At 33.4% G+C, this 26,996-nt stretch overlaps 2 protein-coding genes across 2 annotated transcripts; both read right to left on the bottom strand.

Annotated features, from left to right (window-relative positions):
* Positions 1–1,032: 1,032 nt before the first annotated feature.
* Positions 1,033–1,533, bottom strand: LOC117782206. The gene is made up of 2 exons (XM_034619221.1): positions 1,331–1,533; positions 1,033–1,270 (listed from the first exon to the last, which is right to left on the bottom strand). The coding sequence occupies exons 1-2, from the start codon at positions 1,493–1,495 to the stop codon at positions 1,091–1,093; spliced, it is 345 nt and encodes a 114-aa protein (XP_034475112.1). The 5' UTR covers positions 1,496–1,533; the 3' UTR covers positions 1,033–1,090.
* A 24,561-nt stretch (positions 1,534–26,094) lies between these two features.
* On the bottom strand, positions 26,095–26,678 carry LOC117789054. The gene has a single exon (XM_034628067.1). It carries the CDS (start codon positions 26,653–26,655, stop codon positions 26,218–26,220), a length of 438 nt encoding a protein of 145 aa, XP_034483958.1. The 5' UTR covers positions 26,656–26,678; the 3' UTR covers positions 26,095–26,217.
* Positions 26,679–26,996: the final 318 nt, after the last annotated feature.

The following is a 26,996-nucleotide window of genomic DNA, read 5'->3' as shown; positions in this document are numbered from 1 at the left end:
GTTTTGTCTGTCCTGGCCGAAGTTCGTTCAAATCGGTCGACTATATCGTATAGCTGCCATAGGAGCGATAGGTCGAAAATGAAGGTAAAGTTTAAAAAAGTGTTTTGTTTGTTGAGATATCTTAACCAAACTGATAGAATATGCATCTGGGCTGGTATTATACATCCTAACCAAATTTGGATCATATCGGACCATTATATCATATAGCTGCCATAGGAGCAATACGTCAAAAATGAAGTTTTAGTATGAAAAAGTTTTATGTTTTTTAAGATATCTTCACTTTACTGATAGAATATGCATTTAAGTTGGTTTAGTCTGTCCTGGCCGAAGTTCGTTCAAATCGGTCGACTATATCGTATAGCTGCCATAGGAGCGATACGTCAAAAATGAAGTTATAGTATAAAAAAATGTTTTGTTTGTTGAGATATCTTAACCAAAATAATAGAATATGCATCTGGGCTGGTATTATATATCCTGACCAAATTTGGATCATACCGGACCACTATATCATATAGCTGCCATATGAGCAATACGTCAAAAATTAAGTTTTAGTATGAAAAAGCTTTTTGTTTTTTTAGATATCTTCACTTTAGTGATAGAATACGCATTTAACTTGGTTTTGTCCATCCTGACCGAAGTTTGTTCAAATCGGTCGACTATATCATATAGCTGTCATATGAAAAAGTTTTTGGATTTTTGAGTTATCTTAACCAAAGTGATTGAATATGCATTTAAGTTGGTCTTGTAAACTCTGACCAAATTTTGTTTAATTCAGTTTCATATATCATATAGCTGCCATAGGAACAATCGGTCGAAAATCAACTATCAGTAGAGTGTACCTGGGCACAGGGTATCCTACTGTCGAGCGTGCTCGACTGTAACCGTCCACTTGTTCCATTTACAAAGAAATGATCTTTCATGTTTTATTTTTACGATTCCTGGTTCGCTTAATTAAATAGACAAGAAAATCAAGATAACAAGTTTTTCTGTATAGGTGATAAGAAATTTTTATTTATTTTTTGTTGTTGTCACTCTTTTTTACAGTAATAGATTTTGGGAGTAATCGAGTCTTAGGAAAGCTCTACTGTTCTTATCGACGGCCCCAGATCTCAACGGTGGAGTCGAGACCACGGCTGACCTGGCTGCGGAGATTGATAGTGGCAAAACGGTTTCCTGGACCGCCGGACCAAAGACTGGGCGTGGCACCAGAGCTGTTGCGGAAGTTATCGATCACTTGGATAAATGTAATGACGTAGGGGTTGTTGCGGCCCTGTAGAAAATCAAAAAAGAGTTAAGAACCTTGCTGAGTTTGAAGAAAGATTTATCTTACGTATTCAACATTGATGTTCCAGTAATTGTTCTTGATGGGATAACGCCTTTCATTTTGACGGGAGAGCAGAAAGTCGGTTCCGTTCCTCCTGCCCCAGCTGGTGCTGTAAGCCTGGCTGGCAGCGAACACGGCCAAAAGAAGGGCACAAGTGTATAGGAATTTCATTGTTACTATTTGAAAGACACTTTGTTTCTGTTCGAATTCAGTCAACAAATGTAACTTTTATACTGAAAACGAAACCTCTCTCTCTCTCTCGAGTATGAGTAATTTTGTTTACTATTGTCTTATTTATTTTTATTTTTTAATTAACTTTTTGCATTGGACAAGTGTTCTTTTTTTTATTTCGCCAGCTTATCGCATTTGTGGCCCAAGAGCGTAAAAAGTGCCTGTTTACCAGGTGTTTGCCCTTCTGCTTCCACTTTTCCCTTCCATCTTCAAGTGCTTTGCACAGTTCCGACTTTTTATCAGTGTTGATAACGCGCTTGAATTCCTATATTATTCTATAGTATTATTACAATTCCGTTGACTCACGAGCTGCCTCAAGTGTCAGTCCAAACATGTGTCTATTATGGAAACGAAGCAATCTAAATAGAATACACAACAATCTTAATTACGGTATCAAAATTAAATAGAATATCGCACCTTATCAAATTCGTAGAAGTAGTTTGGCCACTTTAATTGATGATAAGCTGCCAATTTGCTTATCAGCTTTATAATTCTGGTACTTTTCTTTTCAATATGTATTCTTTAATGATTCTACAGAAATGATGTATATCTGTGAAGACGGATCTAATAGTTAAGCATGATGGATGGTAGAACTATTGACAAAAATAAACTATTTTCGTGTATAAGTGATTATAATTGAATAAATAAATATTTCAATCACTAAATAAATAAACAGATAAAAAATAAATAAACTATCTGTAAATGAAGAGTTTATCTTAAATTATTTTAAATGTTTACTTTTAAAAAAAAAATATTTGCAGATGAGAATACAATTTTTTCAGAGAATTCTAGCCACTAATTAGACGTTGAACACTACTATAGAAAGTAAACAAGGGGGCTACTCCCCCTTCTCGCTTCGCTCGCGGTGAGATGCGGCTACAGTCGAGCACGCTCGACAGTAGGATACCCTGGTACTCTGTACTAAAAGTTGATTTTCGACCGATAGTTCCTATGGCAGCTATATGATATATGTACAAAACCAACTTAAATGCACATTCTATCAGTTTGGTTAAGATATCTCAAGAAACAAAAAACTTTTTCTTACTAAAACTTGATTTTTTACCGATCGGTCCTATGACAGCTATATGATATTGGGGTGCGATTCAAAAAACAGAAACAAACTTGACCTGCGTACGGTATCCAGGAACCTACTTACCAAGTTTAAAGTCTCTAGCTCTTATGGTCTCTGAGATCGATGCGTACAAACAGACGGACAGACGGACGGACGGACAGACGGACATGGCTCAAACGACTCGGAATATATAAACACATTGTTCCCTTGAGCTCATGGAATAAAAAAATTGTTTAATATGCTCAAAATCTTTATTTTCCAGTAATGTAAATAATTTTTTGCTGATAAAATTAAATTTTTTTTCCCAAATCGAAAGTTATTGAAATTGGCATGTTTAATAAAGACATAGACTAGGGTAAACTTGAACTGTCCCCTTTGTTTGGACCTTTTTAAGCAAACTGTGAGGCAGTTAATTGATTTGGACTCTGTTTAATGCTGTTTATTAAATTGCTACTGCAAATGAAGAGAAAATGTGAAAAGTTTCACAAAACTGTTCCCAGTCAAATAAATCAAATGCGGCCGGCGTTGATTGCGATTCAATGAACTCGACACCCAGAATTCGACTTCAAGCAACTGAAGTTGGAGTTGTGGCAGGTGGCAGGTGGCAAGTGGCAAGTGGCAGCTGCAGCTGCGCCGCTAATTTACTAACGTTAATTAATGGCAAAATCGAAAATGTTCGCTTTGAGCTTTGAACTTTCGCCACAATCGCCGCGACAGCGGCACTTAAAGAGTTGCCACCTCAAAACCACAGCTCCATCTAAAGATGTTGAGCTCTACACACAAAAAAAAAAAAATGTTGATCAAAATTGTGTATAAATAAAAATTATAGTTTGTATTACACTGTATACTTACATACAATGTTTTTATAATTTAATTCAAAATCAGTGGGAAACGAACCCACATATTTTTTCACTAAAGTGGCGACTCTAACCAGAAAGAAATGGTACCACCATTGATTTTACAGGTTAATATAATATTGTTTAACTTTAATCGACTTAAATATTTAATTAACAAAAGTTCAGTATTGAAAACTGGAGATCCTTATCTATCAATATATATAAAACTCTTTGTCCTGAGTCCCTGAATTACGACTTTTATATTTCATCTACTTTTATATTTCATTAACGAAATTCCTGTATCGAAAACAGGAGGTCCTAACCTATCTATACATATACAACTCTTTGTCCTGACTTACTGACTCACTACTATTATATTTCACGTTCTTTTATATTTCATTAACGAAAGTCCTGCATCGAAAACAGAAGGTCCTAACCTATCTATACATATACAACTCTTTGTCCTGACTTACTGACTCACTACTCCTATATTTAATCTACCTTTAAATTTCACTAACGAAAGTCCTGTATCAAAAACAGGAGGTCCTAACCTATCTATACATACAAAACACTTTGTCCTGACTCACTGACTGACCACATTTATTTTTCATCTACTTTTATATTTCATTAAAGGAACTTATGTATCGAGAGCAGGTGGTCCTAATCTACCTATAACTCTTTGTCCTGACTCACTGATTATTGTACAGTGCAAACCATAAGACCTAGTTTATTAATTAATGTAGTTGTTTTGACAACAAATAAAATAGAAACAATTGTTTTTTGAATTTATTTTTTGCAATTTTTTTTTCGAGTGCATATATTTTCGGAATTTTACTTGTAGCGGAAGCTTTGCAGTGCCACACAAAGGAAGTGAACACTTTGGCTCAGTGGCTGGTGAAAGTTGCAAACAGCAGCCCGAAAAGCAATGGAAATGAAGAGGAAAGGAAAAGCTTTTAGTTTGCCATGCAATGCCCGAAAAATCGAAGTCCAAATGAAATGGATGCAAGTTAATTTATGCCAAGAAAATAGAAATTCTGAATGGGGAATGGAGGCGACTCAAGTAGTCGATATCGATATCGATATGGATATGGGATAACGCACGCTTTGAATGGCAAAGCGATTTCAGTCAAGTGTCGGAAACGGATATGATACAAAGCAAGGCGAATGCAGAGCAGCAAAAGGAGAAAGAAGGAGAAAGAAGGAAGCAGCAAGTGGACCAAGAAGATGCTGGCACTCAAGGTCTTGCCAAACATTTGATTTGACGCTAGCCACGTCTTCCCAGACGACTCCCAGACTAATTTTGCATGCAGCGCACAAAGAAATAAACTCGAAGCTCGGTAACACAAAGGTGTGGACACTGTGCGAAGAAAGAGAGAGGGAGAGTAAAAAGAGTAAGAGCATAGCATTCACAGTCACGCAGACGATTGATTTGGAAACGAGCCATTGTCACGCCGTATACAATCGAGACGGAGACGGAGACCGACACGGAGACGGAGACTGAAACTAAGAACTGAAACTGAGAACTCGGGAAGTGAGAGCTCTGAAAGGATTTGCTTAAAGTCAAGTCAACATTTCTAGGTACGAGTATTAAAGTCTTGCGGGAGTTAAAGTCTTACAACTGGACTAATGTCTGTGGACTATCATCAACACGTACGCATTGGCTATGGAAACAAGTGCTCGACTACAATATACCCTGTCGTCAGAGCTGTAAGAAATTGCAATCGCAGAATCTATATTATTTAACAGCTCAATTTACTGCCAAACATTAAACCTGCTCTACTTAATCGTCGACCAAAACAAACAAGAAATAAAAAACATAATCAAAAACTTAACCGTAAACCGGTATTAACCGATTGCAAGTGGTTACTTGAAGTGAAATACAAATTTTTGTAGTTCGAAACCAAGAATTTGAAATTTTTCAAGCCGAAATAACCGATTAGTAACCGATTCATGTATAACGAAAAGCTTCGGTTCAAACAACCATTAAATTCAATGGTGTACTATGATGATTTTTAATTTAAAATTGATTTAAAATTTGAGTATAGATCTTATTAGAAATATATTTTTTTAAATCAAATAAACTTTGTTTATATATTCACGTTTTTTCTAAACATTTTTGAGCTGCTGAAAGTTCAGATCTTACAAAAATATAACATATTTTCAATGGGAACAGGGTATAAAAATATACAGATGGACACACACAAGCACTCAACACGCACACTCTCACATACACACACATACACACACACACAAATAAAGAGGTCCACTGCAGTTTTGGTAGTTTGAACACGAAATATTTTATTATTATATATAATTTGCTATTATGATGATTATACGTGGGATGTGGATTTGGATTTCGATTGCCATACAAAACCGAATACGAATCCGTATCCGTATGTGCGGATTCCCCAAACATCTCCTCAGTGCCTCTCCCCAATCTATTCTAGTCTCCCTAGTCGAGTGTTGCATACTTTATGGCTGTTGGCGCAATCACAGCCAACTTCAAGTGAGAAGTGAGAAGTGAGAAGGGGAACCAAACATTTGGACAGTGCTCTCACCAATTGAATCCATAGATTTGCACCCGCGTTTATACACTCGAAGCAGCTGATGCCGACAACATGGAGAAAGTGAGGAAAGTGAAGAAAGTCCTTGCTCAATTTACACGTAATTTCGAAACCAACTTAATTCCGAGGAGGTTTCGCAGCGAGCACTTGAATATTTTCGAGATTCTATTGAAATTTCTATGGCATATTTAAAGTGTGCAGATTTATAAGCTTAAGTTCAGGCAGATCCAGTGAATTATAAGCACAGCAAATGCGCTGCTTCGAGTCGAGACGCTGAACACAATTCAATTTATGAGAATTCAGGAACTCAAATTACTCACATCGACTAATAATGTATGATTCTATAATAACAAAATATAACGCACAGCAAATGCGCTGCTTCGAGTCGAGATGCTGAACACAAAACAATTTATGAGAATTCAGAAATTCAAATTACGCTCAAATTACGCACAAATTTTGCAAATCATCGACAAATAATGTATGATTTTATAACAACAAAATAGAACGCACAGCAAATGCGCTGCTTCGAGTCGAGACGCTGAACACATAACAATTTATGAGAATTCAGAAATTCAAATTACGCTCAAATTACGCACAAATTTTGCAAATCATCGACAAATAATGTATGATTCTATGACAACAAAATATAAAGCACAGCAAATGCGCTGCTTCGAGTCGAGACGCTGAACACAAAACAATTTATGAGACGTTCTGAAGGCAACAGCTTTAAAATTGCTCTGGAAACTTTTCTTTTTTTTTTTAATTTGCGTAGCCAAAAGATGGTGTGGCATGTTCTCCCTCTCATTCTCTCTCAATCTCTCTTTCTTCTCAGCTTGCTAGTCTGCGAAAGTTTAAGCTAATTATCCGGCTTATCATGGCCGGAATTGTCATCTGATTGTCAGCGCGCTTTGACATGCACATCAGCCGGCTGAGAGAATGATGGAAGGAATCGCTTCGCGCATAAATTAAGCAGCTTGCAACAGCCTCAGCAGTGGTTGGATGTGGCACGAGAGCAGAGAGGAGCTGCAAGGGAGTTAGTTTAGCCGAATAAACTCAAGTTGCACTTAATTAACTGCAATAAGAAACTGAAATTAACTTCAAGCCGACAACAGAGAGGAAGTTTTAATCGTGCCACAGTGCAGATAATGAATCTCAAGATAATGATGCTTATAACAATAATGATTATGATAATACTCAAATCATATGATAATGATGATGATGATGGAAAGTGCAACAAAGGCGGATAAACTTTGCACTCCTTGGAGCCTCATAATTCTGTTAGCTAATTTGCGTCGTTAGAATTGAATGGAAAAGCGGGAAGAAAAGGCAGAAAGTGGGAATTGAGGGAAGAAAGGGGAAGGAGGCAAGATTGTAGCACAGCTTTCGTTGAGGACATTGCAACAATAATTGCGTTAATAATTACTAAAGGGCAATCATTCGCAATTTCGAGCGAGAGGCAACAATAGAGAAAAAAAAACAGGGTAGCTTTTATTAAGAGTGCTCGACTACCAGATACCCTGGTACAGTGCCAAACACACTCAAACACTTGTTTGCACTCACGTACATGCAACAAAACACCGTATAAATCGCATACATATACGATACCACAAAAAGATGCGTTTCTTAAAAACTTAAAACAGTCATAACTGCCATTTGAAGTATTTAATTTTTATGTGATTAAGTAGGATGATTTAAAATATTAAGAGACAACGTTATACATCAAAAAGTTCATTCTATTTTAAAAATTGAGATTATGGTGAAGTTTTTTCAGAATTGCAGGGTATTCAGGAGCTGTTATTATTATTTCTTATTTATTTATTTAAGCTTATTAATTATTGACTTAGTCACTATTAAAAACAACGAATTTATAATATTTTTAAGATTAAAAAATTCACAATTTATAAGAAAGAAAGGAATTAGCTAAAAATAAACATAATTTAATCTTAAGATTAATTATAATTTTTGTATGCAATTTGAATATTCTATTTGGGTTTTTTTTTTTAAATTATAAATTTAGTTTTTTATTTATAATTATAAATGTATTTTTATAAGTGTGTGTGTGTCAAATTTCGTTGCTCTAGCTCTCAAGATTTCTGAAATATATTTTTTAAACAGTCGAAAATTACTATAAAGAGATTGATCATGAATATATATATCTTATGAGGTCTGCCAAGCCTCCTTTTGCCTATTAAAAGCTACACAAATTAAATGTACCCTCTTTACAGGGCATAAAACAATAAATGTTGCTAGCAACAAGGCGAGCTGTCAACATGTTGCTAAGCTGTCTTGCGACACGACGCACACGACACGACAAATCGCCCAATTGGCAGACGTTGTGTGTGGCAAGTTCGTGTGGCAAGTTCGTTTCGCACGCTTCGGTTAATTTCGGCAACGAGGCATCGTCGTCGTATGTTTGAGTTGCCGTTGCCGTTGCCTCAAACAGTGTTCGTGTGGCAACAAGGTGCAACGGTGGTTGCCACAAAATGCAGCAGCAACAGTCGAGGCAACACTGGAGTCAGGCAAGTGATCCCACACATTCTTTCACCGCTCCTCCCTTACTTCTCCGCCTGCTACTTTCCTGCTACAGATTCATATTCAGTTTCAGTTTCAGTGTCAATTGAAGTTTTTTTCATTCGGTTGCCACGCGTGGCAAGAGTTCTATTGGATGCCACCATTCGAATTGTGCAAAAATTTCAAGCATTTTCCTGCCAGAGTTTTCCCCAGAAGGCATACGAAACGGCCTTTTAGCATTCCGCGCATTTCCCAGCTCGCAAAACGGAGGCAGGTTTACAAACAAAATTCCAAAAAAAAAAAATAAAAAAAAAAAGAAAACATGGCAAATGAGAAATGGATATACAAGAAAGAAACTCTTTTCCTTTAGAAAAGAAGAAAAACGATACCAAAATACAACTGGCAAAGCTCAAACGGCGTCTTTTTTAACCTTTAACCTCAAGTGAAAGGAGAAGGGCTGTACCATTCTCTTTTTCTCACTCTGCTTCTACCTGTGGCTTGCCTGTGGTTGTTTTTGCTGCTTCTCCGATTGCTTAAAGCGACTGCAATCAAAGCCACTTCCCTCTGTCTCTCACTTCTTCCCACTCTCTTACTCTCTTAAACATACTCGCTTCCGCTAGTTGTGTTCCCAATTTCAAAATCTCCTTAGGCTGACACTTAAATTCCAAAAAAAACAATCGCTTATTTTAGAGAGAACAAAGGAATTTGTATTTGTCTCTCTCTTTCCATGTCAATCTCTCTTTCTCAATCTATCTGTGTGTACAATTTGACCATCAATTTAAAATCATTGCAGCTCGAATTTCGCAAAATAAATTTGTCTCATCTATTTTGTGTCAAAATTTCAGCCTCTTAGGTCTTACCGTTTGGGCTGCACAAATATCAGTCAGTCAGTCAGGACAAACAGTTATATATATAGAGATATACATTTTAAATGGTTTTTAATTAAAACATATTTTAGTTGGACATGAACGATTAATTACGAACTCAAGACATTGACACAATTCTAAATTACTAGGCCAAAGGTTTATATCAATGAAATTCAATAAAATTATTGATTGAAATGTTAAGCTATTTTTCTTAATTTATAATCAATTGTGTGAAAATTTAAGCCTACAAAGTCGTATTGTTTGGGCTGTGCAATGATCAGTCAGTCAGTGAGTGAGTCAGGACAAAGAGTTTTATATACATGGATTTAAACTATACTTTAAAAAATGTTTTTAAAATAAACAATTGAGGCCGATTAAGAAACGGATAATGTTAATCAAACCAAGAGACTGTGTAATAATGTCGACTGAATACACGAAAAAAGGGGAAATTTTACAAAGGGACAGATAGAAAGAAGAAGCTAGGAATAGAGTGAGACAGAAAGCGAGAGGGAGAGAGAAACAACTGGAGGCCACTTTGGCAATTTAAACTGAAAGTAATTCCACTAAAATGTTTTAACAAATTCAAATACAAATGGCAATAGAGCTGAGAGGCAGACAGACGGACAGACAGACAGACAGACGGACAGACAGCCAGATAGACAGTAAGGACGCGAAACAGTTAGGATAACGTATACGTAACGGTGCTTGGAGACTAAGGACTCTGGACTCACAGGTGAAGCGAGAGAAAACGATTGCGAAAACTGAAAAGTGAACGAAGTGGAACAAAACGTTGCGCATTGTTTACCCTTCTTCTATCTTCTTCGTTGTTTTTATTGTTGTCGTTGTCGTTTTCCACACCGAATTCGGGGAAAAGTCGTCTGAGTAAGCAGACGAAAATTTGAAAGTGAAATCAAACAATGCGAAAATAACTTGTACAACAATGTCAAGTGTTCCGCTTTTCCACAATTTTCCTCTTTTGAATTCGAAGAACATTTGCACCACGAGAAAAGAGCTACAGATTTTTCACTTTCTTTACCTGGCATTATTTATCTTTTACATTCCTCAAAATGTTTTTCCTTGATACTTTTAATTTTCCTAATAGATTATCTAGGCATTTACCAGCTGAGATCAAAGTTAAAATTTGAAATTGAAAGTATTTCAAACTTGTCCTTCACTTTGTGAAAGTACTCAATCTCATTTGCGTATTTATTTTTGTGACTATACATAATTCTCAAATACTTAATAAGCTTTTTATAATTTATTGTTTGTGCTAAAAAAATTAAATTTAAACTTTAACTTTGATTATTATTATTTGAGCTCCACGCTCTTACAAAAGGATCTATGCATAAAGCTTATTAATTTTCTGTTGGTAAATATTTAACTCGGCAGTTCACAATATTAATTAAGATATGTGTCTTCTTCATTTTGTTTTATCTTTCACCATTAGAAATTGTTTTTTTATTAATTATTTAACTGGCTAAAATACATTTTAATTGATTCTTAAATTTTATTTTCTTGAAACCTATTTAACAGTCAGTTAATCTTTATTAATTCTTAAAATATTTATAAAATAAATAATTTAATACATTTTACAAAGAATTCTTACATTGTTTAAATAAAAAAAGGATAACACTTTTAAATTCAAACAATTTTTTTAGCTTTATAAACTTTTTATTATTACATTTTTAACATAATTTGTAAATAAATTTGAAACAGACTCTGTTTCTTTAAATATATAAAGAAAATATAAAAAAAAAGTGTATAATGATCACTTATCAGCATTATATTCACTTATCAGCATTATATATTTTATTTTGTTTTATATATCTTCAGATTTTAATATTTTATAATTTAATTTGAATCGGACTATAATTTAATATAAAAAAAGTGTATAATGATCACTTATCAGCATTATATATATTTTTTTTTTATTTTGTTTTATATATCTTCAGATTTTCATATTTTATAATTTAATTTGAATCGGACTATAATTTAATATAAAAAAAGTGTATAATGATCACTTATCAGCATAATATATTTTTTTTTATATATCTTCAGATTTTCATATTTTATAATTTAATTTGAATCGGACTCTTTTTGCTTTAAAATATTCGTTGATTATATAATCACAACGTTAGTCAAATATTATTAAACTATTAAGGCTGTACTTTGATAGGTTTTTATTTTTTTTTTTTAAGCCATTACTTAAAATATATTTTATATTTGAATTTTTAGTCTTACTATTTTTTTTTTAAATATGCGATGAAAATATGTTGAAAATGTTTTTATGATATATTTAAATCACATGACTAAGCTATTTATATTTTTATGATTTATTTTATTATTATTTTTTTTTTTTCTTTTATTCTTCATCACAAATTTTGCAAAGTGTAGACGCGTTTGCCATTCGTATTTGTTTTGACGTGGCTCAAAGGCTTTGGCCTGACTTTGGCCTGGCTTGTCATACTCGTCCTGTTGTATATATATTGTATATATACTGTATATATTGTGTTGCTGCAACCGCAACAGTTGCGGTGACACTTTTGTCGCTTTGAAGCGGCAGGACACTTGAGTCAAGTGCATCCTGGGAGCGTAGACAGCAACAAAAACAACAACAGCAACAGGACACGGCCAACAGACAAGGAGAGAAAGACGAAGACAGACGGAAGACGAAAGACGAAGACAGACGAAAGACGGAAGACGAAGGCGACAGTTGCGCCAAAGGTAAACGTTAAACGTTGATTCCATTCTGCGTTTCATCGCACTGTCAACATGGGGGTGGTCCCTGCCAGTGGGTAGGGGTAGTCATGATATGCTTTTGCTGTTGAAACTTCTTCGCATCGTGTCGCCAGGCAAAAGTTAACTTAAGCAGCTGCCAAGTGACTTGAAAGTACTTGAGCGCATCCTTAAGCAGGATATCAACTGGCAAAAGCCTTGAAAGGAGCAACAGACTCTCTGTGTGTGTGTGCGAGTGTGTGTGTGTGTGTGTGTGTGCAACAAGATGAGGCAAGAGCGCAAATCTCAGCCAATGTCAAAGAAGCAACACAACAAACACACACACACACACACACAGGATGTGTTCGCATTCTGGACAACACACACATACACTGCGAAAAATAACAACATAAATCTCAAAAATCTTAGAATTTATACTTTACTTCTTATTATTATTACATCAATAATAAATTATTTTTTTTTATATTTATTTATTATTCAAAATTAAATTTATTTGTCACTGTTTTTAATTATTAACTTTAAATCATTTTTCCGAACTTAATTTTTTGATGCAACTCAGCTGTCGTCGTTTGCTCCAAGTCAAAGTTAAATTAACAAATGATTTAAATAAAATAGAAAAAATAAAATTAATTTAAACATATTTTATTTAGTTCTATTTCATATTATTTTATTTATATTTCAGTTGGTCTAAACGTTAGCCAAGAATTAATATGGCAATAATTTGGTAAATCTTTATTTGTTTGTTAACATCGTACTGCTCGTCCTTGCTAGAACCAGTTGAGAACTCTAAGTTAAATACGAAAAATATTATACTTAAATTTTGTATAATTTTGAAATCTTTTTGTAGCTTAATATAAAAATGTCAACTAATTCTAAACACATTTTATTTGAATACAATTTAATTAATTATGATAATTTGAAAAATTAATATGATTCAACGTTCAACTTAATGTGGCATTCTTAATTTTAAGTTCTTATGATATTCCAGTTTTCATCTTTTATTTTACACAACTATATTTAGTAAAATGTATAATTGTATGTTATATTGATTTCAATTCACAATTAATAATAAAAATTTGTTGAAAACTATAAAGAAAAATTATTTGATTTGAGAAAGGTGTATATAATAAGATATATATTTAAATTTAAAATCAATATTGATTTGAAAAACGATCTTAACAGCTTAACAACATAATTGAATTTAATGCTTGATTAAAACGAAACTTATAGTTAAATATGAATCGGTTACTAAACGGTTATTTCAGTTTGAAAAATTTTTGTTTTTCGGTGGGTTTCAGTTACGGTTACTAATCTTAATCGGATTATAACGGTTAAGGGTCTCGGTTTCGATTAGGGTTGTCGGTCCCTGCACTGATAAAAAAAATGTTCTAAAATCAAGATTTTGGTCTCAGAACTAAGATTTTTGGTCTAAAAAATGCGTCGAGAACTTATAATTCTTAGATTAAGAGAACACATTCTGATTTTAAGAACATTTCAGATAAGACAAAATTCTTATTTTAAGAATAAATTTTCTTAAAATTAAAATTAAAATATAAAATAAGTAAAAATTATTTTATATTTTTATAATTTGTTTTATTTTTAAATTTTGATTTACTTATATTTAATTCTGTTTTAGTGATTTTATAAATGTTATTTTAATTTGTTACGAGGGGGATTCGAACCGCTGCCTACTGCTTCACAACTGAAGCGGCCTCTCTAACCAGAGCGCCACGGTGCCATCATTTGTTTGATACGAAATAGTACCTATTTGTACTTTCCTAACATTTTAAGATTTTTATTCATATATTAAGATTTTAAGATTTTGTTGATTAATAATCTTAGTTTTAGTAATTTGGTCTTAAAATAATCTTATTAATTGTTTTGTTTTTTATCAGTGTACTAACCCCTCACCCACCACCCACCCTCCTCCTTCTGCACTCCCCCCCCCCCCTCCACTCTCTCTCCCCTTTTCCGTCTCCCCTCTCATCAGATGGTCGCGACCGCGATGGCAGCACGTTGTGGCCTTTTATTAGATACGTGCTGTATCTCTGTTTACCAACTTTGATGGTGTTAATGCCTTTTGTTCTTGTTGCTATCGTTGTTGTACTTGTTGTTGCTCTGATATACATCTATGTCAACCAGACACACACACACACACAGAGACAGTGCCACACTCGGAGGCATGCCTCTAAAGGGCGTAAAAAGTGCAGCGTATGTGCTTTTTAAGCTAGGCCAAAGAGAGCAGCACAACAAGAAGCACAAAAGCATGGAGAAAGAGGGAAGAGACTGCCAAAAGAGGCGCCACATTTAGTGGGCGTGGCAGCAGCAGCAACCTTGACTCAAACTCGCAACGCAGCTTGCCACAGTTTGTTGCTACAATATTCAGCTTTAATTTCTAGCCTATTTATGGCTGGAAAAGCAACTGCGAAAAATTGTAGAAAAATGTAATTAAAACTGCAATTGCACAAAATGGCGACTCACATTGTTGTCACAACAACAACAACAATAACAACGACGACAACAACAACAACAACAACAATAAAACGACAACAAGCAACTCTCTTGCAATGCATTAAAAAATTCAGCAAGAATTTGGAGTCCAATCGGAGGTCATGTGAGAGGCTGCAACATGGTTGCACAGTGGCACGAACTATAAGCGAATTAATTACAAAATCAATTTAAAAAATTAAGTAGTCTTCCAGCTTATAAAAATAAACAAAACCTGTAATTTGTAAAAAGTTTATATGGCAAAAAAAAATTAATGAAATTTCAGTGTTTCTTAAATATAAGAGATTTAATTTTACGAATAATTTAAAAAGTTTTTTTGGTTTTATTCAATTAATTTGTAATTGCATTAAATCCTTGCCATTTTAGAGACACTAAAATTTATTTTAAATGAATTTTACCCAAACCGTTAACCGAAACCGTTTCATACTTACCAGAACCGGATTTGGAACTTTAAACTGTCATAACTTGATCAAAACTCAACCGATTTTTAAGCGGAATGTCATTATGATCATAATTCGGCTTTTTAATTCATTCTGCATTCAAATTTAATAAAATTTGTAAAAAAAAATATTTCCATCTAGATCTTGGATTCGATGCTAAGGGTCCCCCCTTTGGATTTTTGAATATTCAAAATTTTAAATCTCAAGTTTTCACTTTTAATCAACTCCTTATATCGTTATTAGTATAAAACAACAATTTAAACTTGATTCTGGGACCTTTAATTTTTTGGTAAAAAATCATGTGAAATCTGATAAAAATTTGACTTGTAAAGTTGCTTGGTCCAAGGTTTGACCAACTTCAAACTTCCAAAGCTTTGTCAAAAATGAACCGATTTTCAAGCGGAATGTCATTTTGGTAATAGTTTAGCCTCCAAATTAATTCTACATTTAAATTTTGTTTATTTTTCACATTTTATATTTTCGAACATCATATGCCATGGTTAGAGTTCGATGCTAAGGGTCCCCCCTTTGGATTTTTGAAAATTAAAAATTTTAAATCTCAAGTTTTCACTTTTAATCAACTCCTTATATGGTAATTAGTATAAAACAACACTTTAAATTTGATTCTGAGACCTTTGATTTTTTTGTAAAAAATCATGTGAAATCTGACAAAAATTTTGACTTGTAAAGTTGTTAGCTCTAAGGTCTGAACCTTAAATTTCCATAGCTTTGTCAAAACTAAACCGATTTTCAAGCGGAATATCATTCTGATCATGGTTTGTCCTCTGAATTCATTCTGCATTCAAATTTTGTTCATTTAGAAAATTTCATTATTTTCGACCAAGATTCAATTTCGATGCTAAGGGTCCCCCCCTTGAAATTTTGAAAATTTAAAATTTTGAATCTCAAGTTTTTACTTTTAATCAACTCCTTATATCGTAATTAGTATAAAACAAGACTTTAAACTTGATTCTGGGACCTTTCATTTTTTGGTAACAAATCATGAGAAATTGGACAAAAAATTTGACTTGAAAAGTTGCCAAGTCCAGAGTCTGACCAATTTCAAACTGTCATAACTTGATCAAAGCTCAACCGATTTTTCAAGCGGAATGTCATTTTGATAATGGTTTGGTTTTTTAATTAATTCTGCATTCATTTTTATTTTAGTTATTAAAAAAAATTTTTTCTTTGTATCTTGGATTTCATTTTAATTTCATAGGTTCCACCCTTTTGGAATTTTTCGTTTAATTTGATTTAAAACTTGAAAATTAATGTCGATAAAACAATTATTTTGTATCACAAAAAATATAAATTTAAGAAAAATATACAAGTTGAGCTAAAGAATAAAATAAATATGCGTATACTTGTTAATTTGTGTTTAGACCACTGTGCGACTGTCTGCCACAAGGACAATACAACAGAGGCAACTTGCTTCGTTTCGAGTGTGGAGTGTGGCATGTGGAGAGGAGAAGGAGGAGGAGCAGGAGGAGAGGGGGAGAGGGGGAGCAATCGCTGAAACCGGAAATGCGCAAAACTAACGGATAATGGAAAATGGCGTTTGGGTAACTGTGACTGCAATTCAAATGGGTCGACAACGGACAACGGACACCGAGAAAGTTGCCACAGACACAGCCGCAGCAACATACAGCTGATTGCGATGACCAAGAGAGCGGAGAGTGAGGAGAGTGTGGAGACGGGGGGGGCGTGGCAGGAAAGAGGATGTCCACATAAACTGGAAAATAACGCTAAATGTCATGGTTATGTTTACATGCGGTGAGCGAATTCAAACGGAAGTGAGCGTTAAAAACTTTTTGGGGGCAGTTGCAATTAAAGCAAATTAATGCAAAATGTATGTGGCAGAGGTAAGTGGCAAAGAGAAAGAGACAAAGAGAGGGGAAAAGGGAATGAGAGTGGGAAGAGGAGGATTTTAGCCATAAGCTGATGAAGCAAAATGCTGACAGCAATCAGCAAAGCTGTAAATTAACCAAGCACACACACACACACACACACACATAGAGCGAATCATGCGACATGCGGCATGTGGCATGCAGCATGTGGCAACGTTCATGAGATGCAAATGACATGATGAACGCTTCACTAGACTCTGCTGCATATTCAAATGTTGCTTCCGCGACCTTTGCAAATGAATTGCAGCAACTTGCTCGTTGCCGGTTGCATGCAACAAAATGTTGCAGCTGCCCAACTTGCAGGCACTGCACTAAGCTCAGCTTTCATTCAGAATACACAGCAGACAAATATAACAAAATTGAGGATTATAAATTAGAATAAAGAGCTTAAATTAGGAAATTTTAAATTAAAAAGAATTTAGATAAAAGCGAAAAAATTTAGATATACTGTTTTTAAATATATAATAAATATTCCAAAGAAATTTTGACATTTGAATTGACATTTTTTTTAATAACTGAACACCATAAACAAAATTATGAGATAATCTTTAAATATAAATCTCTTTGTCCAACTGGCTCACTGACTGACTTAGCATTGTACAGGCCAAACGGCTTGACGTACGACCTTGAAACTTGGCCACAATATTCTTAAGAAAATTTTATATCCTAATAAAACGATTATTTTGTATTTATTTTACACAAGTTTTGAAAATATAAATTTAATGCATATAAAAAAATAATGAGCAACAAAAAATAACATAAGCAACTAGCAAAAATAGTACATATTTAATTATAAAAATGATTATTAAGAGTTGTTCTATGATTTAAAAAAAAAATTGTGATGAAAAATTTGTTTTTAACACCTGAACACTATAAAGAACTTTATTAAATACTATTTTTTAATAACTATATACTCGTAGTTATTCGTATTGTATACAAATTTTTTAAACAAAACTTTAATGCACATACCTAAAGAAAAGTAAAACGAAAAGTATAAAAATTATTAAATTTATGTTTATAAAAATTCTTATTATAAAGCAAAGAAAATAAATTTTTATTAAGAACTCATATATATAAAGTAAGAAATTAAAATAGAACTTATTATTTATAAAAAAAAATAAATATGGAATTTATTATTTAATAACTTTTCATCAACAAAAGATTTAAATATAAGACTAACTTTAAATTTTTAGATGAGAAATAAATTTAATTTTTTTATTAATATAAAAAAAATAATTATCCTAACGTTACCTGAGTGATAGAGGAGACAGTGAGCTGCTTGCAACATGCTCAGGTGTGGCATATGGCATGTGGCAAGTTGTACGCACAGGCGACGCATTAAACGTTTGGTGAACGGACAACAAAGCGGAAGTGGCAGGTGGCAAGTGGCAAGTGGCAAGTGACAGGATTCGACTCAGCTCCGATTACTGCAAGGGAAGAGCTGCAGAGGGGGGGAGTTGAGGTAAGCTTAGGGCTTGGGGCATGTGGCATGTGGGAAGTCTTGGCTTTAGCTTAGACTTTGGCTTTGACTCTGACTCCAACTTCATGGACTTAATTGCTATTCTAAACATGTTGCACTTCATTGTTGCCACACGATGCCACGCCTACACAGCCAAGGGAAAAGGGAAGTGGGAGAGAGAGAGAGAGGCAGAGAAAAAGAGGGAGACACAAATCAAGCACAACGCCTTGGCACGTTGCGGTAATTAAATTATGTGCAACGAGCAGCGGGTGGCAACATCGACAAGCAGCTCCTGTGGCAAGTCAAGAGTGGAGCAGAAAGGGAAAGGGGGGGAGGGGGGAGACAGGAAGAATAGGTGGAAGGGAACTCACAAAGACACTGTGCTAAATTAAGTTTGTCTTGACAAGAAAAGACCAAATACAAACCTCGAACCACATTTTAAACCATTCGAATTGCCACCAAATGTGTCCCATTCAAGCGTCCCTGCCACCAACAACATTCGTGCCACTCAACATGCATCCTGTAAGTCAAACTAAATGTTGCAATTAAATATGCCCACTGAAAATGGGCAAAAAAGGGTATGATGTGTTTGAAAGAATGTATGTAACAGGCAGAAGGGGGCGTAGCAGGATCAACAGCCAAGTCGATTGAGCCATGTCCGTCTGTCTGTCCGTCTGTCCGTCCGTCCGTCTGTTTGAATGCGTCGATCTCAGAAACCATAAAAGCTAGAGACTTCAAACTTAGTATGTAGGTTCCTGGATACCATAGGCAGATCAAGTTTGTTTTTTTTTTTTGATCGGATTGCTATATCATATAGCTGCCATAGGAACGATACATCGAAAATGAAGTTTTAGTATGAAAAAGTTTTTTGTTTTATGAGATATCGAAACCAAACTTATAGAATTTGCATCTGGGCTTGTATTATACATTCTAACTAAATTTGGTTAAAACCGGTCTACTGTATCATATAGCTGCAATAGAGACGCTTAAACGAAAATTAAGTCTTACTATGAAAAAGTAGTTTTTCAAGACATTCCACCCTTTTTTTTTATTTGTTTATTAGTTAAAATTTAATAGAATCAGGTAATATCTGTCCTACATGGTTATTATTTTCGTGGTTGCAAGACTTAACTTTAATTTTTTTCTATTTATGTTAGACATTTTTCATAATATAAAGCTGTTTATGAATGCTTTTCATTTTCACTTTATTCATGTCTAATCTGTGCTCCTTGCTTAACCTATTCAGTTGCACAAATTAAATAAATGCAAATTAGCTTTTTTTAAATACTTTTCTATGCACTTGCCACTTAATCTGTGCTTACTCATTTGCCTGGATAAATGTGGAAGTCAAGGCAACAATCAGGCTGACAAACTCTGAATACTGTGAATGATGAAAAATGAATATGAATGTGTATGTGAATATGTATGTGGATATCCTGATGCTGTGCTTTATTCACTCAGAGTCAGTTGTTTGACTCGTTTAGTCTTTGGCTTTGGTATTTTACTTTGCAAACTCAACAAGAATTGCAAATACGGATACTTAATATTTATTTTGTTGTTGCACATTTCGGTTGCATTTTAATTTTTTGTGTGTGTCTTCAACTCGACACAAAGAACTTAGATCCGGACTTGGAGTCTCGGGCAATGTGCTATGCTTTTAATTGGTTTATGCAAAGACCTCTGATGCTAAAAACAAATATATAAATAAATAAGTAAATGTATAAATAAATATTTATGCAAATAAATGTCAAGAATATCAACAAAAGAATTCAATTTTGCATGCCGAATTGCACTTGGGACACCTCACTTCTCCCATCTTTTATATTTTCCAACATTTTTCTCCTTTTTTTCAGAGTTTTTATTCTCTCTTATCAAATATATATAAATTTTTTATTTTAAATATTCAACATAAACACAAGAGAAAAGTCTGAAATTGATAATCAGTCATTTTGAAAATATAATGCACTTTTTAGTTAGAATATAGTCAATATAATATGTATCAAAATTTAGGCAGCCAATTTCTTGTTTCTAACATGATTTCCAATAACCATAAAATTCTTAGAATCATCAGATTGATTGCTTAAATCAGCGCAAGGCCTGATTTCAAAATTTCAAGTATTTTATTCGTTATTGGCAATTTTGCCCCAGCCCAAATCAATATTGCAGTAGTTATAGCTTCTTGATGGCGCTCGAGGCACTTTCTATAATGCGACCAGTTTTATTACATATTGTAAGCTTATTGTTATCTAGACACACTCCCACACACACACCCAAACACACTTGCTACTTGCTAAAAATATAAAGAAAAATAAACTATTTCAAAACAAATCACGAAGTTTGAATACACTTTCTATTCAAAATATATGCTACTTAAAATCTAGCAATATTTTGCACAATTTACAAGTATGCAAAGAAAAATTAAAAGATTTCTTGGAGTTTTAAAGACTTTGGAAAAGTTAGGAATTTCTCTCAGTTAACATATTTCGTAAAGATAGTAACGATTTGCTGAATACTGAATTCTACTGAAGAATTTAAGATATGGTTAAACTATAAATAATCTGACAAGTTATTTTCAGAATTTTAAATTAATTACTTCAATTTATTATAATATATGGAATATATCTTTTTAATGAATTCAAATTTGTTTCCAATTTTCAGTGAGAACTAAAAACACTAAAAATAGACCAGTCAATACATTTTTATAATATAGCCAATTAGAGAACTATTTTTTCATTATTGATCGATAAGTTTATAAACTAATAACTGAAGTAAATAGGTTATAGGACAATGCTATAAGTATTCTTTCCTTATCTTACAAAGTTTAGTTAAACACTTTTATTTTTCATTTTTAATCTATCGATAAATTCACTGTACCCCATTGTAGGGCATTGAAAAATAGTAAGAAACGGACAAAATGCCCCAGAGCCCAATAAGGGATGATGGGAATTTTGCAAGGAATTTTTCATTTCCTTTAGCGCAGCGTGTATGTCAAGTGGCAGGAAGGGAGGGGAGGATAGAACTGCCAGGATAGAATCCCGCTGCCTCCACCCCCTTGGAAGGACCATTCCAATATATCCGATGGCAAGCAGAAGAAGAAGCATTCGTATATCATTTATGTTATGTATTTGGTATATTGTCATTTTGTGGCAGCCAATGAAGTGTCCACCAATAGACTGAGCTGTAACTAACATCAAATGTGGGCGGATGTTGCCACACACACACACACACACTTGCCACACACACACACACACTTGCCACACACACAGTGTAGTTGCCTCTAGAGGAAATAGTATTCAAGAGTTTATGATTTCATTAGTTATATCGAAACAATTTACTGTAGATTTATTTATTTATTTATGTGGATTTAGCATGATTCAAAGAAAATTTCAACTCTAAGAAGAAAAGTTAGCTGCACAACTGTATTATTAAATGTTTCTTAAATTCAACTTAAATCTGACTTAAAAAGAAATGTTCCTTAAGCCTAATTAACTCCAACTTGGCAAAATCGCAGCTGAATTTTAAAAAATATATTGTATTAAATTCTCCTAAATATATTATATTTAACTGTAATATATATTAGAGATTATTTTGCAATTTAGTATCTTATAAAATGTATTAAAATAAAAAGCTTACACATTTTTAAATTTAATAATTAAATCAAATATTCTGTCAGCACAATGAATAAATAAATAGTTGTACAAAATAAATATAAAAAAAGATAAATATATAAATATATTTATATTTATATAGTAGCAATAATTAATTTTTGTTTTCGAATGTTTTCAACTTGATTTGTTCGATATTTTTGAAATAAACTTGTTATTTTTATTGTTAATATTGTTATTTTTCTCAATTCCCTTTTTTCGCTATTCTCTTTTAGTCTCTTTCTTACACTGCCTTTTAGCGCAGCTCTTCCATTTTGCTGTCATGTACAATAAATGAAATCAAAAAAGCAAAACCGATTACAAAACTTGTCAAAGTTGTTTGCCTGCTTGACAATGTACTGATAATTACTATCTGGGGAGCACTAACTTATAGCCCCGAGTCTTTTCCCATCCTTCCCACCCCCTCCTCATGTCCTTCCCCCGCTCTCCCATTCTTCTCTTTGCTCTGTTCTTTGCTTTCAACTTGTTAATACTTTTCGGCAACTTGAACTTTGCTCAATTTAATTCTTTTATATATATTTATTTTTATTTGCCTACTGAGATTATATTTATTTTGTCAGTTAATTGGCAATCTGTAAAGAAAATATGTATGTTATAGGCATATAACATTTTTGATTATGTCATTGCATCTTTATAAATAACATTTAAATTAATATAATAAATATTGAAACCAAGGAATCAAACCAAAAGCAATAAAGGTTATGGGTTCGGTAAAAGGTTCTATTTCAGTTTTCTTCTTTCGGTTTCGGTATCAGTACCGTTACGTAACGGTACACCATATCCATTTTAAAACATTTTAAAATGCTACGTGTCGTTTTATTATAATTATGATATCAAAGTAAAAATCTAGATCCAGAGGAATAAAATTTTTGAAAGAATTTAATAAAATTTGAATGCTGAATAAATTAAGATGCCAAGCCATGATCAAAATGCCATTCTGCTTGAAAATCGGTTAAGTTTTGATCAAGTTATGGCAGTTTAAAGTTGGGCAGACTTTCGATCTAACAAATTTACAAGTCAAAATTTTTGTCAAATTTCACATGATTTTTTACAAAAAAATGAATGGTCTCAGAATCAAGTTTAAAGTGTCGTTTTATACTAATTACGATATAAGGAGTCGATTAAAAGTGAAAACTTGAGATTTTAAATTTTTAATTTTCAAAATATCAAAGGGGGGGCCCTTGGCTTTGAAATCAAGCCATGGCTATTAAAGTCGAAAATAATAAACTTCTCTAAATGAGCAAACTTTGAATGCAGAATGAATTCAGAGGCCAAACCATGATCAGAATGATATTCCGCTTCAAAATCGGTTTAGTTTTGACAAAGTTATGAAAATTTAAAGTTGGTCAGACCTTTGACCTAACAACTTTACAAGTCCAAATTTTTGTCAAATTTCACATGATTTTTTACAGAAAAATGAATGGTCTCAGAATCAAGTTTAAAGTGTTGTTTTATACTAATTACGATATAAGGAGTCGATTAAAAGTGAAAACTTGAGTTTTAAAATTTTCAATTTTCCAAATTTCAAAGGGGGGACCCTTAGCATCGAACCCAAGATTTAGAGGGAAATAATTTTTTTTACAAAATAAAATAAATTTAAATGCAGAATGAATAAAGATGCCAAACCATGATTAAAATGACATTCTATTTAAAAATCGGTTAAGTTTTGTCAAAGTTATGACAGTTTGAAGTTGGTCAAGCCTTTGACCTAGCAACTTTACAAGTCAAAATTTATCTTTGGTTTGACTTGATTTTTTAATTAAAAGTATAATTTTATAGTATTTGCATTACAAGTACGCCAAACTATAGGTAAATATAATATCATTATTTTTTTAACGAGTATGGAGAGGGGTATAGAGCAAAGGAGGGGAGGAGGTAAAAAAAGGAGTAACTGTGATAATTATGTTTATAATTAGCTAATTAAAGTAGGCATTGAAAAAACCTGTGTCAGCATCTAAAAACAGAACTCAGAGAGTGCAGAAATATTTGCAATTTTCCACGCCTTTGACACGCAACGCCCCCAACTCCCCCCTTCCCCTCACCCAATACACAGCGAGGGGAGGAAGAAAATTTGTGTGTTTTGTTGCTGCAATTATTTAACTTTTCATAACTCATATAACTAATAAAGCAATATGATGACAAATATTTGTTGACAACACACACACAAACACACACACTCAGTTGATATCAACAAGGCAATGGGCGTAGGGAAAGGGGGATGGGTAGGGGGCGTGGCACTTGTGACGTGTGCAACAACATTGTTGACTCGGCTCAAAGTCGCTGCAACTTGTTTGCAACTTGCAACTTGAAATTTTTGGCGAAAATTACTTCATAACTGTTGCAAGTAGCAATCGTTGTATTTGGGGCATGCAGCAGTGTGGACTTGCCACACATATTTTGTTGCACTTGCAACTAATTAAATATGATAAATATGAGACGAGCAACTTTTTGCGGCGTGTGTCAACAACTGAGACTCTTCACTGTGCCACATGCCACATGCTACAACATCCCCTCCCCCTCCCACTCCCCCTTCCCCCACTCCCAACTGCCGACTGTCAGGGCTTATAAAGTTGCAGAAACATTTTCCTGCCACACAAATGGGAGCATTAATTTCTATGGCATCGAAATTTGAGAATTCCACAAAATAAGCAGGCTCCAATGTCAAGTTTTTTCTGCTCATGAGTGCGAAACTATCACAGAGAGAGTGAGAGAGAGAGAGAGAGAAAAATAGAGAAAGAGAGAAAAAGAGACAGTTTAACGTTTTTTGAGTACACTAAAATACTCTTAATATCCAAATTTAAAGCAAATTAATCAAAAATTTATAATTATGTGCAAAATCAATACAGCAAACATTCCATTAAAGCAACAATTTTAAAAATCTAACGCTAATTTTTATGCTAAGCATTACCTTGTACTATGATCCATCATAACAAAAAATATAATCAATAAATGTTTTAAAAAAACCAGAGTTATGGTTGTTTAAAGTTTTTAGGAAACGGGAGTGCCTAAAAATATGCAGTACTTTTTGTACATTTAGAAATTAATATAAATAATGTAAATAATATATTTATATTGAGTAACAGTTATTTTATAGTCTTGAACTCAACTATAGACCTATTGTTTTTCAAATATCATAGCATTTTGTAATTTTATTGCATTTAGAAATGATTGACGAAATATTTTAAGCTAAGCTTTTAAAGATATAATAACAAATAATGCTAAATAAATATATTTCAGCAGAAAAAGTAACTTTTAACTATAGTGAGAATATATATTTTATTATCCTTTTTTTATCGTGAGGCCCAAGGCAACTAAAGTCTAGATATATGATAAGTATCAAAATCCCGATCTGGGTTACATATTTTGATGATCAAAATGTAGAGGAATCAATCTTTATTTACATTGAAAGATATCTTTAAATGGATTTTGTTTCTTTTAACAAAAGCTATATTCCTAATTTGTTTCACAATTGAAACGGCAACAAAAAAAAAAAGCAATTAAAATATTTGCGATAATTTGAAAGAATGTCGGATAAAACAAGAAAATACAGCTGGTTACTGCTAATGCACTGCAGACACAAAATTATGTGACATTTATTTGCGCAGACACATTTTACAAATGCTGCCATTAGTATAAATTATCTTTAATATACCTAAGTTATATTAACACTGAAAATAAGTACTCCACAGAGAAAGAGAAATTGAGTGTAGTTAAAATTATTTGTTTATCAAAATAATTTAAAAATAAAAATAAATTTAATAAAAATAATTTAAAATTATTTGTTTATCAAAATAATTTTAAAAAAAAACGAAAAATGATTTTATTTAAGTTAACCTATTTTTAAGCCAATTTGCTATTATTTCTAGCAATTTTCTGTGTTCAAATTTACACGAATTTTACTATCAAGTTTAGGCAACAAAGTGATAAAGATACAAAGCATACAAATTTTTCTGCAAAATTATGAAAAACTAATTATTTTTGCTGCTTGCTTTTACTTGTTATAAGTTATTAGTTTTATAACAAGCTCATTTATTATATCCAACATGAATGTGTGGTTACACAGACGAAATTGTATTGGATTGCAAGCATTTAGTTTTATTAACCATTTAGTGCTGCACGGTTGATCGCTTGGTCTAAAATCTGTAACTGTCTAGTGTTCTTTGATAACGCATTGACAACGGTTTCGGCCAGTTTGTCGGACGTGAGTCCGTATTTTATCAGCGCCTTTTCCACCTCGTCAGGAATGTTGGTTGGCGGAGCTGCAGTAGAACTTCCACCTGTTTTATTATCATCTTTATCTTTATTTTCTGCATCTTTATCTTCCTGAGGAGTAGTTCTTGGGCCACTATTTTGTGCAGCTGGTCCAGGATTTGGCCAGTTCGACGGAGCTGTTGGTTTTGGCCCATTTGACGGAGCTGTTGGTTTTGGCCAGTTCGACGGAGCTGTTGGTTTTGGCCAGTTCGACGGAGCTGTTGGATCAGCCAACAAAATGCAGCAACAGCAGCTGAAGACGATTAGAAATAACTGGGAATGCATTGTTGAAACGCTTTACTTTTTACTGACTGTTACTTCTGAAAAATACTGCTATTTATACTCCTAGCATATAGCTTCAGGTCTGACAAGTCTTCAACTGATAAGCTTTGATTTAAATGCAGCTATTTTAATTAACTTTTTTTTAATCTTCTTCTTAGTTAACGATTTTTGCGTGTAACAGAGACGTAACCAATTATCTACTTTTGTACTACATTTGTCATTAACAAAAGTAACTTTTCACAAGCACTGAAAAAAGTAGTGCTATTGAAAATAACATTTTACTAGCATTGAAAAAAGTAGTGCTAAAATTTATTACTTTTCACAAGCATTGCAAAAAAGTAGTA

Source organism: Drosophila innubila, chromosome X, assembly GCF_004354385.1.
Source record: "Drosophila innubila isolate TH190305 chromosome X, UK_Dinn_1.0, whole genome shotgun sequence".
In the NCBI taxonomy this organism is placed as follows: domain Eukaryota; kingdom Metazoa; phylum Arthropoda; class Insecta; order Diptera; family Drosophilidae; genus Drosophila; species Drosophila innubila.
Note: the sequence above shows the minus strand (reverse complement) of the source record. Positions and strands in the feature narration are given on the sequence as shown.